This window comes from Gymnoscopelus braueri (assembly GCF_963280865.1).
Source record: "Gymnoscopelus braueri genome assembly, chromosome: 13".
Classification (NCBI taxonomy): domain Eukaryota; kingdom Metazoa; phylum Chordata; class Actinopteri; order Myctophiformes; family Myctophidae; genus Gymnoscopelus; species Gymnoscopelus braueri.
Window position 1 is genome coordinate 24,183,033 of NC_137615.1, and position 18,086 is coordinate 24,201,118.

The 18,086-nt window shown below is 39.4% G+C and overlaps 2 protein-coding genes across 4 annotated transcripts; one reads left to right on the top strand and one right to left on the bottom strand.

Annotated features, from left to right (window-relative positions):
• Positions 1-3,535: 3,535 nt before the first annotated feature.
• Positions 3,536-6,432, bottom strand: pheta2 (PH domain containing endocytic trafficking adaptor 2). Of its 2 annotated transcripts, XM_080447359.1 has the most exons (5): positions 6,356-6,419; positions 6,070-6,196; positions 5,316-5,413; positions 4,907-5,210; positions 3,536-4,817 (listed from the first exon to the last, which is right to left on the bottom strand). In XM_080447359.1, the coding sequence occupies exons 3-5, from the start codon at positions 5,394-5,396 to the stop codon at positions 4,381-4,383; spliced, it is 822 nt and encodes a 273-aa protein (XP_080303485.1). In that variant the 5' UTR covers positions 5,397-5,413; positions 6,070-6,196; positions 6,356-6,419; the 3' UTR covers positions 3,536-4,380. The 2 variants fall into 2 exon arrangements, with proteins under 2 accessions (XP_080303485.1, XP_080303484.1); XM_080447358.1 differs by having other exon boundaries at positions 6,070-6,432.
• A 3,103-nt stretch (positions 6,433-9,535) lies between these two features.
• Positions 9,536-17,235, top strand: cd2bp2 (CD2 (cytoplasmic tail) binding protein 2). 2 transcript variants are annotated; one of them, XM_080446406.1, is made up of 7 exons: positions 9,536-9,591; positions 9,983-10,064; positions 10,863-10,995; positions 12,159-12,316; positions 14,975-15,551; positions 15,639-15,727; positions 16,997-17,235. In XM_080446406.1, the coding sequence occupies exons 2-7, from the start codon at positions 9,987-9,989 to the stop codon at positions 17,105-17,107; spliced, it is 1,146 nt and encodes a 381-aa protein (XP_080302532.1). In that variant the 5' UTR covers positions 9,536-9,591; positions 9,983-9,986; the 3' UTR covers positions 17,108-17,235. The 2 variants fall into 2 exon arrangements, with proteins under 2 accessions (XP_080302532.1, XP_080302531.1); XM_080446405.1 differs by having other exon boundaries at positions 9,555-9,591; positions 9,980-10,064.
• The last annotated feature ends 851 nt before the right edge of the window (positions 17,236-18,086 follow it).

The following is an 18,086-nucleotide window of genomic DNA, read 5'->3' on the forward strand; positions in this document are numbered from 1 at the left end:
TCTGCCAACTCCCAACTCCCTCAACGCTTTGCTTAATTTTTCTTTTTTCTTTTTTACATCCAATTTAACCGGTGACAAAAAGCCATAATTGTTTCTGTTTTTCACCTTATAAATACGTGTATTCTATTTGTCTCTTTGAGAAGTTTATTTTTATCCCTCTCCTTGTCCTCGCCTTGCCCTCTGGGTCCCGCCCCAGAAACCTTCTCCCTCACTTGCAGTTCAAAGCTGAGGGCCAATAAAAAAGGTGGGCCTGATACAGGAGGCAGATTGTCAAGCTTGTGATCTTTACTCATTTTGAGAGCTGGAATCAATTGGATTCAAGACATTTTCTAGTCATTCCCACCTTTACTTGCAAAGGTCTTTGACCTCTACTTCTCACCACCTTGTTCCAGGAATGATTGTGGCATGTGTCACTCTCTATACGTTATTGACTGTCATTCATAATCCAATGTACTAATAGAGGTTCAATTAGTTGTTCATTATTAGCTCAGGAAGTAAGCTCAGCTGAAGGTCACTAGGGGGATATTTGATATTTGATACTTAAAAATTACTAAATTAAAGATTTCGTACTGGAATACCTGACCCCCCTGCCAGGTCAACTCTCTTTAGCCTAAAGTATGCTGTATACAGGGCAGAACTGTTAGTATAATTCACCACACAATATTGACTGCCCTTTGCCTGATGTATACTTGGTTGCTCACTTATTCATCCTTCTTCTGCTGATTGTATAGTCTGCATATCAGCCAGAATGATGTTTTCACCCCTGTCCGTCCGTTTATGTGTCTGTGAGCAGCTAATTTTGTGCACCGCTGGACCGATCGTCGTGAAACTTTGCACGCACGCTCCCAGTAGGCCAAGGAAGAACCTTTAACTCTATATTTTCAGATCGGCCTCATGGTGCCGCTATAACAGGCGTACAAAAATAAATAAATACAGGACACGTCAGGACTGACACAGCCCTGTGTAGTCAACCCAACCTGGCGAAGATCTACGCTTCAAGGAGTGCACTTTACTAGTTCATTATTTTTCTGTATTTTCTATGTTCTTTATATTTCTCTTGTTGGTTGCAACATATGGACATACCCTACCTAAAATACCAGAGAAAATGCAATTCTAAACTGTATACTATACCATCATCTCTGGTTACTGACCATACTTATACTATACTTATTTGGTTTGATAGTTTATTACTTACTAAACTTAAACCCACTAGTAGTACCTTGATCTGTATTATAACTTTTATTTCTTACCTTTCTTATTAATACCCAGTCTGGCTGTGTCTGCCATACTAACATTTCACTGTTCATATAATCATGTGACAAATAAACTGTTTATACACTTATGATTATGCGAAAAATAAGGCATTCAATCTTTGAACCTTTAATTACTGTATCAATTTTTATTTAATTTTTTACCTGCAGCTGTGCAGGCAACTAGTATAACTCAAGACCTGCACTCACTGCATTGTACTGACAACACTGCTTGCCCGTAAAAAAAACAAAACAAAATAAACATTGTGATTTATATTCTGCTGCCTTAGAGTTGTTAATTTACAGATGTGTTTACATTCCATGGGTTCTCTGTGTAAAATGATACACCTTGCCACGCTCCCCAAAACCCATCTATCACATTTTAGATGCCTGGTATGTCTGTCTGTAGGGGCTGGAATGTGGAGAAGCTCCCAGCTTGAGCTATGGGGGGGATACAAGCTAAAGAACTGACATGAGAGAGGTCATGTGTAAATCTATAGCCTAGTCACACATGGACAACATACGGCCTGAGGGCCGGACCCGGCCCTTTGACCATCTCAATCCGGCCCTCCAAGTCCTCAAAGAAATACAAACTGAGCCCCCAAAAAGGCAGCATTATGTTTGTGGTTTTGAGGGAAATTAATTTAACTTGACTCAAATTAATTATTATTAATTAATATACCATTTGAGTACATACCTGGATTCCATATTTCATCGGTATGTACTCAAATGTTAAATGTTTATAATATAACAGTATGCCTTGAGTCCACATTTATAACGCATATAATGCAATATGTTTGTGATACAGTACAGCTGTAAAAGAAAGAGAAATTGGGAAACAGTGTTGGCCATATTGTAAAGTAGTCTGTCGTGTCTACCAAATTCATGCGGTTTTAATACAATTCAGCAATGTGTTTCAAGTTTCAATTCAATAATAAAATGTTTGGCCCTCACTTTATCAAAGTCAGTATAGCTCTGTAAGAAAAATGTGTGTGTGTGTGTGTGTGTGTGTGTGTGTGTGTGTGTGTGTGTGTGTGTGTGTGTGTGTGTGTGTGTCTGTGCGTGCGTGTGGTGTGGTGTGGTGTGGTGTGGTGTGGTGTGGTGTGTGTGTGTGTGTGTGTGTGTGTGTGTGTGTGTGTGTGTGCGTGTGCGTGCGTGCGCGTGCGCGTGCGTGTGTGTGAGTGTGTGAGTGTGTGTGTGTGTGTGTGTGTGTGTGTGTGTGTGTGTGTGTGTGTGTGTGTGTGTTCCCTTAACCCCACTTGCATGTCATTATAGACAATTACTTTTTAATTAATTAATTATTATTTTCAAAATTAGCAGATCTACTGCTCATGGCAACCCTATCTTCATATCATTGGTCCTCACCCATGCTCATTATAATTTGGTACCATATTTGTCTACTCACATAAGTAAGGACCAATTATGTAAAGATAATTGAAAATGGGTGAAGCGGTCCTTTAAGTTTTTTTCTTTTGCCATGTGATGTTAAATTGATTACATTACTCTGAAACAGTCAATACAATACATCTCAGTTTTACATTTTGGTGAAAACGAAACTTAAAAATAAATAAATAGCCTAGGTGAATGGAAGTTTGATAGGCCATATCACAAAAGCAAAGCAATTATTTGTGTCCCCGATATGTTGTGATAATGATCTCTGTGGACTGATTGGAAATCAAGTTAGACTTTGTGTAATGATCAGAGTAAAGGTGTATGTAAATTAATTGCATATGCACTAGTCTGCATTCTAACTTATCTGTCTCACAATTGTTATCACAGCTGCACTGTCCTTGTCCTTGCACTCACAGGCTTCTATAAATTCTTCCCCTATTTTTGACTAAATCACACAGCTAAGACTACCTTTAATTAATGGTTTCAAAAGATTTTACCCATGGCGCCCTCTGCTGTTTACTAGCTGCCATGTTTTTTTTTTTCATTATTTCAACACTTCCTCTTGGGTCCATTAATTCTCTCCAAAGACAGTAGGCTATGGTAGCAAATTCAAACATATGCTGAAATTCGGACATGCTACTTTGATAGAACTAAAAATAATAGATAGATGTTCATAATGTGTATTTTATGGTGGTAGGCGTATGGTAGCTCTGCCTGAAGCTCAGAAAATCCTTGTTCGGAGGGAGCAGCAGACAGTATCCTACACAGGAGACCAGGGTTTGAATCCAGGTTACAGAAACGTTAGATTTATTTATCTTCATAGGTCTGTTTGTTTGTGGATGCATGTGTGGCTTATGTGTGTGTATTTGTATTTACATTTGAGTATTTTTGATATATCTATTTATGTATATTAGGCACATAATTAGGGCTTTGCCTTCTCAGTTAATGTCCCACTAGCCTCGGAAACCCAGGCTTTTTTTTTTGTTACAAAAGAAAAAAAGCCTGGGGGAGCGATGCAAGAACGATGGTCTTGGACCTTGTTATCTCCTAACCAATCAGAGTGCAGAGGGGCGTCGCTCTAAATTTGGTGACGTCAGCGTGCTCCGTGCACAGGCCGAGGGGGGGAGGGGAGGGGAGGCGGGGACATAGATTGGTGAAGCAATAGGAAGCCACGCACAAATCCAGGCGGCTGTGTTTGGGTCCGCCCTTCAAGACCATGGATTGAGCTCGTAGCCTCAGGCTAATGTCCCACTAACGTGATGTGTTGACCATTATTCGAATAAAAACATTTTGTGGATGAATTAGTATACACATATTTGTTGTTACTTGAAATTAATAATCTCTGCCATCAAACCAATAAGCACAAAACTGTTATTTAACTTAAAACCAGAAATACTTAAAACCTTAGGATAACCTTAGGATAATACCTTATTATTAGGATAATAAGGTATAAGAATATGTTACCAAATATAAAATATACGGATCTTACTAATCAAACTGTTCTAGAAATAACACTGACATTGATATGATCTAATTGATCATATGAAATGGAGGCATATTAAACACATTTAAAATAGCTTTAAAAATGTCTGTGCAGTATCTATGCTGCACATTGCACAATGTTCTTAAGCATATCTTCATTCATAATACTGAAAGCATACTCGCTCTAATTTGACACACATGGATGACTTCAGTTTTACTTTAACTGTCTTGTTTGCTTCACAGGGTAATACGCCTATCACCCTAAATCTATGAGATCTTCATCACTTTGTTCTTCCTCCACCTGTTTAGTCTTCAGCCAGTCTTTCCTCGCTTGCATCACTTCCTGTCCATAATAGTCATGGAGTGTACTGAACTCCTCAAGTGGATCCAAGCCCACTAAAGGCCATTCTCCATAAAGAGGTGCTGGTCCATTAAGAGGGGTGACATGAGCGTTTCTCTTGGGCCAAAGCTTAGGGGACTTTTTATTGGTCACTTTTGTAGGTATTGAAGGTGCATGTAAAACATGGCTGTCACTGAAGCTTCTGCCCTCTCTGACCATGGTCCTTGATCCCTGCACCAGGAGGAATGAGCCCGAGTTGGGCAAGCTTGAGGGCTGGTTGAGGCCCTTTGCGATAAGAAGACTTGCAGAAGAGCACTGATGGGATTCCCCAGAACCATGGTCACGTTTCGCTTCTGTAGAAGGAATTGAGAATGTTGTACAAATTAAACTATAATCACATGTCAGAACAATGTCTTAACATACAACACAAAATGATACACACCTTCATACTGCTTGCCTAAATCTCTCACCAGCAGCGATAGATAACAGTGGCTGGCAGAAAGCAAGGCTTTGATCCAACTCTCCTGAGTCTGACGATCCTCAGCTGCAAATGTGTACGTTTTGAGTCTGGGCCCTTGGAACACGAGGGAGATTGCAAACATTCCATTGCGCTCACAGTGCCGGACAGCACATCCTTCAAGGACGATGACACCCAGCAGGTGGCGATCAGCTGGCCGGTCCTGGTAGAAGAGTAGGTTTGCCTTCAAGACAAACCATCTTCTCCGGTAAGATCCATTCCTCTCTTTCTATGAAGAAATGTTTTAAAGGTGACAAAAAAGTTAGATAGTAAGTCACAGGTAACACTTGTTGCCTTGTTAATAGATAATTCAAAGCAGTTCTTTTCCACAAACCTTTTTGTACAGATATCCTTCCTTGTCCACAGGAGAGGTGCATGACAGGTAATGGGTTAAAATTTTCTCATGGATCTTCATTACTCTTCAAGAAGAGTCTGTTTCCATATTGTGAGAAATACACAGCAAAATCAATTAATTTAACTCTGAAAATGTGTATACACAGTTACTGGTCCATATAAATGGACCAGTAACTGTGTATACTATGCATAATGTATATACAGTGTGCACACACACGCACGCACGCACGTGCACGCGCGCACGCACACACACACACACACGCACACGCACACGCACACACACACACACACACACACACACACACACACACACACACACACACACACACACACACACACACACACACACACACACACGCACGCACACAATTATCTTTTATTTTATTTTATTTTCAAGATTTTCCTCATAAATTACTTTACTCATTACAGACATCAAACATTCTGGTTTTAAGCCATAACCACATAGAAGCAACACTGATCTAAATCATTGTTTATCAAGTTCTGCTCAGTAGAGCTTCATTGTTTGCCTTGATACAATTGCTGTGCAGAACTTTATAAAGCAACAACAGGCATAGTAGAAAACAGGTGTATTCATATCAGAATAAGCAAGGTAATAATAACAACACTAGTAATATATTAAGATAATTTATAACAGCAAAATAGTATAGAATCTTTTTCCATCACTACTGTAAGTCAACACTATTCAGCCCCTGAATAGTGTTACTTAGTCTTACCTTTGATAATGCTGAATGACTCCTCCAAATGCATAGGCTTTACATTATTTGCTGGTACAGATGTGTTCTACTCGTCCTCATCATTCCTACTTATGCAACCATTTGTAGCTCCCTGGTTGGGATACATCTAAAGAAAGACAATGTTTAAATATAAAGTTTCAGGTTACTAACACTGGTTCTCCCTCGGGTGCTGGAGGACGAGTGTTGAAATATAAATAACTCGACCCACTTCCTGGTAACAAAACCCTGACACATTATATTCTCTCTCCTCTACGCATGAGTCCACCTTGTGCAGATGGGTCAGTCTCAACTGGAGAGATTCTACAGGTTCTTCTGTGCCTCATCATGAGCCATACTACCTGGAAAATAGATCATACAACACATTAAGGGTATTTTTATGCTTCTGCCTTCTGTTTCTCACTTCCACATTCTTTATACCGTTTTTTGTTTTCTCTCAGGGGAGTTTTTTCTGTTTTGTTTTTTTGTTTTGGGTATATGATGCATAAACATGGGGATATTGCCATTAATATATATTGTAATAGATATTGTCTGCCTGATATTATTTGACTATCACTGGTTGTGGGCACGTGAACAGCTTCTCTTCACTTAAGCCACCTGCAGAAATTCTGGCCTATTTGTGCATCTTTCATCTAAGGCAATTCATGACTAAACTAGGAGGAGGCAGGCCCTGCCTCTCTCCATCTATTCTGTCTGTCTGAGCCTGAGGCATGTGATGAAAAATAGTATGAAAGTAGTATGGAAAGTATGAAAAGGCGCAGGCCAATGGGGAAGGGATATAATAAAGGTAGACTCAGTAGACACTAGACATGCTATATGGATACAAAGAGTTGGATGTAGTAGTGTGGCATGGTCATGACTAGGACAAACATTAGATTACAATGTTATAGCCTAATGTTGCAATATGTGTGCACAACCCTCCCGGCTCAAACATCAGTAGTAGTCTGAACAGATTTCTGTCATTCTCTGTTCTGTGTAATCTGCAAAGTGTGATTGTTCATACATTATTATTGTCAATTATGTGTGTATCTCCAGTCAATGATTGTAAATGTAAGTGTTGGTAGTTTTCACTAACCCACAGTTTCGAGTCCTCCTTAAGAGGAAGTAAACACTGTAATTGACATTACGGCTACATAAGTTGACAGTCATTTGTACTGTGCATGAAACTGAAAAGTAATGACATTTAGGATGAGATGTATACAGCTATATCTGAAAAGTGACAAAGCATCATGCCAGCATAGTTTCAGGAATGAAACCTAAGATCTGTGCATGTGTGTGACACTGCATGAGATGGAAAGAGAGAGAAAAGAGACAGATTGGTCTCTCAACCCATACACATGACATATTTAACATTAAATTCAATAGGGATGTCCCGCTCAGATCATCCAAAACAACCAACATGCTTGTTTGGTAACTATGTCTGTGATTTCAAGATGGCGCTGTATTAGGCCATATTCGTTTTGGTACATGCATTGGTGTCAGCACTCTCACTTTTCAATTTCTTTATAATAAAAAACAGGTGGGATCAACAACAGAAGTATTTCAACAACAGAACAACGCAAACAGTACTAAAAATAGCTCTGCACATCCCCTGTGAATCCACCACCACCCCGAAACGGCAATCCCATGTCAGCTGGCATACTACATCAACAAAAACATACAAAAATAAAGAAAAAGAACTAACATATGGTGCCAGCTGCAAGGGTGCTGCAAGGGGGGAGGAGAACCCACCCATGCTGCCAGGGAAACTAAAACTAAAAAAGAACAAAAGGCACCAGGTTGTTGGACTCAATCATTGGTCCAACCCATTACTCCCCAGTCACTCCCATTCTCAAAACAGCCCAAAAAAAGAAAGAATTTAAATCATGAACGTCGGCACAAACTATGTCAAAGGGGCTAAAGACTAGGTAGCTCACTGACTGCTTGGATTGGGTTAAATGTCCATGGACAAAAGACTGTGAAATTATTTCTTGTGTTACTGTATGCTGTATGCTGCTGGTGTTAATGCCTAAACTTCTTAGGCATTTTAACTATTTTGAAAAACATTTTGAAATAGTGATAATAGCCGATCTACAAGCTCACAACGTGATGATGTAGAACGGCTATTTTCACAATTTTAAAATCTTTTTCAAAATAGTAAAAAATGCCTTATAAATGTAGGCATAAGGGTAAGGCGCCGTGCAAGATAGGGCCCCTTGGTCCACTGCCAGCAATGTGCCTAATCTTATGCAAAATTAGCTGTGGACACACACCTGATAAAAAACAGATCTGGATATGATGAACATCAACCACAATAATCACTTCCTAATACAAAAACGGATATGGATATGAAGAACATCAACCACACAAGGTTACACCATTGGAAAACACAACACAGGGAGATGTGATCATTGTGGGGAGGGAGAAACAGTAGAGCATGTAATGTTGTAGAGTATTTGGTTCTCAAAAGTTCCCAAACAATACATACAAAATAATGAATACAAATAAACAAAAAGTGGCTCTCTTTGAAGTAAATAAAAGCTACATCAATATCTCCAAAAGCTTACAAAATAATATTTTCAGTTTTAATTTATTTTGGACCTGAGTAGAGAAATATTATTATTAATTTTAAAATCACGATTATACTGAGCTTTAACTTTTTACCCCAAGAAGGGTCTTTTTGTTTTTGTCTTGCCGTTGTTATTTTTGTACCACTTTGTGATTTGCAAAAATGTAAGTGTGTTATAAATAAAATGCATTATTATTATTATTATTATTAATATTATAGCTCTACGATTAAATAATTGTGAGGTTTAAAATCTGGGTGATAGTCCCATCCCTAGTCCAGAGACCCCCAGGGATTCTCGAGGGGGTTCCTGCTGGTCAGGAGCAAAATCAGTAACAGACTGGTTAACCACTTTAACCTGATCTTATAATTCAGTATTAGAAAATAGCCGATCTGCTATTTTCAAAACATTTAGAACGATCTTGAAATAAATTCTTTTTTTTTAAGAATTACAACACCGGTTTCGCTGGCACAAAATCGTTTCAGATGGGGTCCGTGGCCAATTACATGTCAATTTGGGGTCCTTGACATGAAAAGGAGAATCACTGCTGTGTAGACTAGAGAATATGATTTATAAAGAATGCAGCTAATTCTAAGTATGTTATGATTTTACATGCTAAGGAAAAATTCTGGGGTAAGGTGTTATAGATGTATATTAGAGTTACTTAGAGTAACTAATTTGATAGAGAGTATTTGAGTTTCATTTTTATTTGTTTATATATTTATTTTTAATTTATTATGGGTAACTGGACTCTGGTCCTATGCTCTGGTCTCTTCATTTGACCTACTAGTACTAAAGACTGGTGACGCGAGGTTAATACTGAAGAGACCAGTTGGTGGCGGTAATGCACATAATTATGTTTGCCAACAGCCAATAAACTGTAACAGAAGAAGAAAACACGAACACCAACGAACCACGCACGAACAAACTTGCGACCCAAACAAAACCATGCGAACAGGTTTGGCTATATTTATAATGGCTGTATTAGTTTAATTGTCGTGTTATTTGTTGATCTGATTTATTGAGTCGAATAACGGACGTTAGCTGCATTGAACTTAACTAAATGTTATCTAGCATTAGAAAACGGGAACACACGCGTTGCTTTTTCTGCACCCACTGTATGCTTCTAGTGTTAGCTTAGCTGGCTAATTGCTACATTACAGAAACACGACTGTTTGTTTACCACACAGAAACGTATTCAATATAATGGTTTACACGTGCCGTGCTATCCACAACATTAAAGAAACGTTGGATGTTTACCTTCTCCCCGCTATTGCTAAGTTGAGCTTTATTCTAAGCTTGCGCGGTGGTTGTTGGTTGTTTTAACCTGTTTTCCTTTCCGTCAGCAGCACCATGTCTAAAAGAAAAGTAACTTTTGAAGACGGTAATGGGGAGTTAGATCTGGATGCTGACCCAATTCCTAACAAAAAGGTGCAGTCTCTTGCATAACAAGCCTCGGATCAAGACTATCATAGTTGTATTGTATCGATTTAGACATTTGCATATATGATCCGAAAGTAAAAGTCAGACTCGATTAAATACATCGATGATAGCCTTGATCCAAAGCTATTGCATAACATTGTACTGCGTGTGCATACAGCACTGAACTTCACAAGCCCATGCAGGCATGAACAAACGTTTAAGTGCATTGTAATGAAAACCAAAGGGAATCATTTATTGGTCCATAATATCTTATTTGTTGGTTGGTCCTCATTCAATTCATGTTACTGGCTTACCATGTTGATTTATTGTTTTACTACTTTAAAAAATAAATAAAAATGATTTGCCTCTTGCACATACATGATATAATAAACACAACTCACAACGGATGTTCTAATTTAAGGAAGGGCATAAACTGATGTGGGCATAGCCTATAGTGAAGATGCTTGTCTTGGTCTGATTGTGTTTAACATGGAAGGCAATACTGCGTATTGTATTATAATAGGTGTGTTCTGGGTTTACATGAAATGCTTTAAAAAAACTTTTTGGAGTCTCATATGACACCGGTGCCGTTTTTTTTTTAAACAAAATGCCTGAAAGCGTGCTAAGCGAGCACATTAAGCTTAATCAAAAGTAAAACTGTAGTTCAAATTAATATCCCATACAAGATGATAACTTTAATTTTATTGTTGTAAAATGTAAATACCATAATTGAGACGTGAGAATAAATACAGCAGTGGCGCTGACCTTTTCTTTTCTTTTTTTCTCTCTCTCTGGCTGGTGAGTCAGATTTGTGAAGAAGTGACTGGACCTGGCTCCAGATTCAAGGGAAAACATTCCCTTGACAGTGATGAAGAAGATGAAGGGGAGGATGACTCGAAGAGCAGCAAGTATGACATACTGGCCAGCGATGATGTGGAGGGTAAGTCGAAACAATAGATTATTTGTTCTGCACTTGTGAAGTGATATATTTAGCTGGCTTTCATTTATTAAAGTTTGGAACTTTTGTCCATATATTGTATGAACATACTATTTAAACATCTACCCTGATCCCTACACACATCATTGTGTCTTCAACTACACATGCTCCAGAGTCTCTCGATTCTGCACCTGTGTTTTGTTTAGCAGTGGGGTCTAACTCTGTTCTTGTCATTCTCTGGTATAATACAAAATTACCAACTGGCACCTTTTTTATCATAGCACATTTGCTATGATGGATCTGTTTTGTCGTTTATTTTTCCAGAATAATTGGTTCAGATTATTCCATGTTTGGAGCTATTGTGCTAGAGAAATGAGCTTATGACTCTTGCTGGCTGGGCAAACCTTCCTCTTTTGTAGAATATTTGGCTTGTTGTTCCAGCTATGATTTTAAATGGTAACTAATAACTAAATGAAACATACTGTGCATTTAGAGATGTTTCATATGCGCTCGTGGAGCCCCGCACTAAGTAACAGGGCCGCAGGCTGAGATTTGTACAAAACAAAACTTCTCCACATAGCAGCGCACCAAAACATTGGATTTTGGATTGTGATGATACGAAAATTAATAAAATCAGGCTAAACGGAATATGATCATGCTGTGATATTGTCGTACCCAGATTCCCAGCACAGACACAAACATTTAAAGAGAGCCGTTGTTTGAATAGAGTACACATTGATATTAAATTGATTGTTTTAATGTTTCCCCTTTGGCATCTGGTAAAGTCCCATAACATTCCCAAATACACACACTTATAGATCGTCCATGATGGCATTGATTTCACTAAATTCTGTGCTGTGATGCATCTCCCTGTCAAAGACAACAGACTATTATATAGTCCAATAATGGTCTTTTATTTAACACTTAATATTAACGGGTCAACTAACATTCTCAAATCTCTCTGTCTCTGCCAGCCACACGTCCAACTCCCTCTCAAATACATGCATTCCCTGCCTACCCATTACTATAATTCCTCTGACCTTGTGCTAAGCAAAACATTTTCCGTATATGACACCACCCCTCCTACTCCCGCCGCCCCAAGGATTGGCCAAGCCTAGTTGATGTGTACTAAATACTTTTTTTCTTTACTCTGGGAACGTTTTTAGGACAAGAGGGAGCAACAATTGACTGTGATGAGGGGATTCCCATTACACCCTTTAACCTGTCGGAGGAAATGCAGGAAGGACACTTTGACTCTGAGGGGAACTACTTCATCAAAAAGGATGAAGAGATTAGGGACAACTGGCTGGACAACATAGACTGGGTAAATACATTTTTTTGTGATTATTTTCTCTATCTACACATCTCTGTGTGTGTGTGTGTGTGTGTGTGTATGTATATACTGTATGTGTGTATATACGTATGTGTGTGAACTGCGCACACACACACACACACACACACACACACACACACACACACACACACACACACACACACACACACACACACACACACACACACACACACATATTGTGTGTATAGGTACAGTGATGTTTTTTGGTGGTCAATTGAGTTGTTTTTGAGAAATTGCAGCGTTAAACCCGTATTTGATATTATATGGCTATAATTATGGTTATATTCATGTATGATGATGATGTATCTGAAAAACTAATCCTGAATCGGGGAAAAAGGTTTTCCCAAAATGCTGTCATTTTTTTTATTAGCACAAAAATAAATACATCAATAAATAAATGATAATTACAATAATAATAATGTTTAGTCTAAGTAAAATAGCATGCGTCAACTGGACAGAAACCTACAGTAGTAACCTACAGTTTTACATATTGATTTGAAAGATCAGTAGAATTAGGTTAGTATGATGTCTACTTTATGCATTTCTGTGCCTACGGTACAGATATCCTACTGTTCATTGTATTCACTACTACTTGGAAATTCAGAAACTCCAAAAAATAATAATAGGAAAAATACTATTTGCAAAAACAGAAATAGATAGGAACTAGTGATGCGCGGTCGGGTTTTTTCATGACCCGGGTTGAGCCCCGCGGGTCGTACCTATAATTCTGTAAAATCAAGGTTAGAAAATAATCTTCAAGTATACACCCCAAGTGTATTCAAACTGTTTTATTGTTATCATTCTTATTCTTATTAGGAATAAAGACAAAACAAGAGCATATGATTTATTTATTTATTTTTTCGTGTGAGAGCGGCTGACCCGCTCACCCGCAGCCCGCATAATTAGTGTGGTTGCCCTAACAGGGCAACCAGACTATAGTAATCCTCCGGCTTTATTATTATTATGCTAGATAAACAATAGTTTAGATCGTCTCTCCTCCCACAGTTTATTTTTCCCAATTTAGTGCCATATGTCAAAATGACCGGCCTCACCGGGAATCGTGCGCTTGTATAAGGCTAAGAGATTGGTTGCATAGTTTTATTGATATTGATTTATTAGTGCATTAAATTTCCCCATCCACTTTAATGGAAAAGTGCAAAAACTCAAATTCAAGTATTTTTTTCTCAGAAACCGTAAGAGCTAGTTACCAGATTTGGAGGGGAGGTTCCTAATTTAGTCCGAAATTATTGATAAAATAATTACACTAATCGGCCACATGGTGGCGCTATAACAGCCCCCTTTACGTTTTGGCCTATAACTCTTGAACCGTAGGTCGTAAAATCAAAATTTCTTTTCCCCTAGATTTCTTGGGTCATGACGCATCTCCCCATATAGGCCACGCCCATTTGCGTCAGGATAGATTTTCCGCCATTTTGAATTTTCTTCAAAACACACTTTTAGCTCCTCCTCCCATATATTTTGTCCAAATTTAACAAAAATCGGTACACATGATCTCTGGGCCCATGCGATAAACATATCCAAACGGCATTTTGATAGTCCTTACCGTTCGTCCGTAAATGGCTTCCAAAGTTAGTGGAAGGGGCCCGTTTTACCAAAAATGCTACAAATCACGAACGAAACGTCCGGTCAATCCCAAATTTGAATCACATGTCGAGGGTGGTTTACTCAACAAATTCCCAAAATAATTTCCACTTTGACCCATAGAGGGCGCCACAAATGCCCAAAACGTAACCGTTTTATGCAAAAACATGATTTTTGGGGGATCAATCCTCTCAAAATGAAAAGCAAGTGATCTCAGGAGTGACGTGACAATGTAATTGCCGCAGCCTCCGACGGTATTCCTCCCAGCGTATTACTCGGGTCCCGGCGGCACCGACCCGCGAATCGCGTCGGCGCAACCACACTTTGCAATTGCCCTGAATTGCGACGCGTCTAGTTGCCTCTGAAATCCTGACTCGACCACCCGCGCCGCGGGTTGACCCGCGGGTTACGGGTCGGCCCCGCGCATCACTAATAGGAACTATAGAACAACAAAGCTTTGTGGAAGGGGGAAGCATAATAGAGACGGAACAGATATTTTTTATTGCTCTGGTGTTTTTTACAAAGCGTTATTCCCTTCAAATAATTTATTTACGTTTTAAGTCTGATTTATGCTTGTGTCACACTGAAAAGAACGATTTACAACAAGAGTTTCGGTGTGCAACAGTACGGTTCGACAAACTATAAATACACATAGCCAGCGGAGAGGGAGGGGGGCTCACTGCCTGTCGAGAGATGCAGTCACTCAGGAGAGAAGGAGACGAGGCCCGCAGGCGTGTTCATGTTGGCTCTGGGGATAATCTCAATGCGGGAATGTCCCGCATTATAAGTGCTGAATTTGTTCATAATGTAGCAAGATTAAGTAGTATGCGTCCTGTGGGCCCCGCGATGGTTTGTTTGATGCGTCCTTTCTTAAAAATATGCATCAGAGACGTAGGACACAGGGCTATGAGCATCACTGTATGTACACACACACACACACACACATACACACACACACACACACACACACACACACACACACACATATGTTAAACTGTACAGTAATAAAAAATGGTCTTTGCTTAGGTCAAAATAAGAGAACAACCTTTGAAGTCAAAGAAGAAAGGTCTGGCAGCCAAGCGTAGACGCAGAGTTGGGGATGAGGATGAAGCTGAGGAAGAGAAAAAGAGAGAGGAGCAGCAGCAGGAAAACAGTGAGACTGAGGAAGATATGCAGGGAACCGAGCCTGCAGAAGACCCGCTGGCGTCCTACACACAGTATCAGCTCACACAAGCTGTGCTGGAACTTTTGTCACCAGGGGAAACTGTCGCTGCAGGACTCCGCCGGTTGGGAGGCCTAGGAGGACGAAAGAGGAGCAAGCTGAGGGCTGAGAATGAGAAAACGGAGGAGAACAAAAGAGATACGGAAAAGCTCGACAGGCTCACGGCACTGGCTGACAGACTGGTGGGGAGTGGGATGTTTGAGATCTATCAGCAAACCTATGAAAAGCTGGCTTATAAATTGAAGAGCATGAGCCAGAGTCAATCAACTGCAATCAGAAACAACGATGACAGTGATGAAGAGGAGGAAGAACTTGACATGTTCGCAGATAAAATCGATGTGAAGCAGGGCAGCAAATCCCAGGACAAAGAGCGTAACGGAGGTACCTCATTGATTACAGTGCTCCTAGTGTGTGATTTTAATTGTTAAAATGTGCTCTTTTTTTAAACCCTGTTTGCTCTCCCCTTAGTGAGTGATGATGAAGTGATGTGGGAGTACAAATGGGCCAATGAGGAAAGTTCAGAACTATACGGACCCTTCAGCAGCCAGCACATGCAGGTATTTTTACGATTATGTTTGTTAAGCAAATACTGTAAATATGGTACATTGGCTCATTTGTTGTTGCAAAGGTGCAAACCTGGACTATACAATACATTCTTTGTCGTTCAACATGTTTCTTCTTTTTCTCCCAAATGTTGCACAAGAGTGTGTGGTATAAGTGTGTGGTGTTCTTCTTTTATTTTCTATCTCACTTTGAAAACCAAACCGGTGTGACCGGCTCTTGGCTTGCACTTGAACGTTTTTGACAGACTGACAAACAGTGGCTTATGCATGTTTGCAGCTAAAACAATAAGTAGCATGTATGTCCAATTAACACTTTTATACACAATAGCCAGAATGTCAAGATGTAATATTGCTGGTTTATAATTCATATAGTCAGAACTTGTGGAAAAAGAGAATGCATGTTGTAACTGTAAATCCACATCCCACCTTTCATAAGTGTGACGTGATAGTTAAGAGGATCAGTGCCCATTTACCTGTCAAACTACTTCTCTAGAGTCTAGAGTGAGTGATGCCCAGGGTCATACCACCAGAGGGAGCTCATTTTACCGCGTTCCCCAAACATTCGGCTCAAACATGGGGGAAAATGCATTCTACTATGCTTTACCAAAAGCCATTTAATTAAAGATCTCGACTCTACCTACCCAAACTGAAAACGAACATAAAAGGATGACTGACCTCAAAATACAATTGGGCTTAGTAGAACACCCGTGCTCCCACCCCTCTTTTCTCTGTAAATATAACGTTTGCTACTACTGGCGCTTTTACTGACATGTATTTGTTTGTATGTATTGTATGTCATACTGATGAATTGAGTACAATGGACCACAATGGAAACGAGGTGTTATCCTTTTAGCATAATGTTTGACTGTACTACATGTACTGTTAATAAACTTGTTATTAAGGTATTCAACCAGTCAATCAAAAAACTCATGTAACTGTCAGCAAGTAGTTACATTTGTTTTACATTGAATGGCTTATGCCATGCTTAGTTTGGGCATTTAAAATGCTTACCTCTAAACATTTTTTAAGTTACTGCTTTTCTGAGAGGGTCTATGGCTGTTATGATCCTTTCATGCTAAACTACTGTGCATTTTACAATTAATTAGGTAGTGTCCTTAGCCAAATTAAATTACATTGAGTGCACAAGTAGGGAAACTGAAGTTGAAATCCCATAGCAGTCACTGCGTCATACCGCCACCGGCTGGTTTTACCTTTAACCCAAATCTGACCAGCTTTAATCTTCTTACTGTCTTTTAATTTCAGGACTGGGTGGATGAAGGCTATTTTAAAGATGGTGTTTACTGCAGGAGGGTCGACCAAGAAGGCTCCCAGTTCTACAACTCCAAGAGACTAGACTTTGAGATTTATATGTGATTTACCATTGTCTTACTCAAAATTATCTTTCCTCTCACCACTGTCCAGTGTTTTGATTTGATGTCAAATTTGGTGCATCAGATTGAGATTTAATGTCATGTTTTAATAAATTGCTCATTTGGCTTGTTCCTCTGACCCATTATTTTTCTTCATTTTAATTGAGTCGGTGTTCATGAAAATGCTCACTGTAACTGAATTGATTTGGTTCCAAATTGATAAAGATGTTGGATATTATTGGGTACAAAAAGATTTTGTTAAAATGTTAAAGCACTACATTCTGATAGTAATCATTGCTATAGTATAGACTAGAGTCTTTGTTCAGTAACATGGGTCTCCCTGTCTCTAGATCTTCAGTAAACAGAGAGTACATTTTTCAGGATGTTATACCAATTTTATCCAATCAGGAGAGAGAACTCCACAAACGTATCCGCTTCGATTTTACTGTTCCAGTGCCAATTTTGTCTGGTGGGTGGGACCAAAATGTTAAACATGCTGCCTGCTCCCACAAATGCACAGACATCATGTCGTGTTGCAACGCATTATATGCATAGATATGAGAGTCGGGTCGGGAGGGGGGCTCCAAGGAGAAAAGGTTGGGTACCACTGACTTAGACTTAATTCGTAGTCAATTGACCCTATAGTAATAATAATAATGGATTTTATTGATAATGCACTTTACATTTACTTTACATCCGATGATGCCAAGTCTTGCAGATGAGAGGTTCGGTTAGTCCAGCGTGTACACTGAGGGAAGTGGTAATATATCTATATCACAATCACCTTTCAGAATTGGAATCATGCTGCCAAAGACTGCAAAAATATTACGTTACAGTATAAAATAAATAGCCATTGTCTGTAAGCAGTTGAAGTGAAGAGAACACTGGCAATATTTACGTCACCATGCATGCCCCACCAGTGCACCACCCCACCCAAAAAGGGGGAAAAAGTGGGATGTCCGTGATTTGATGTGTAGAGTTAA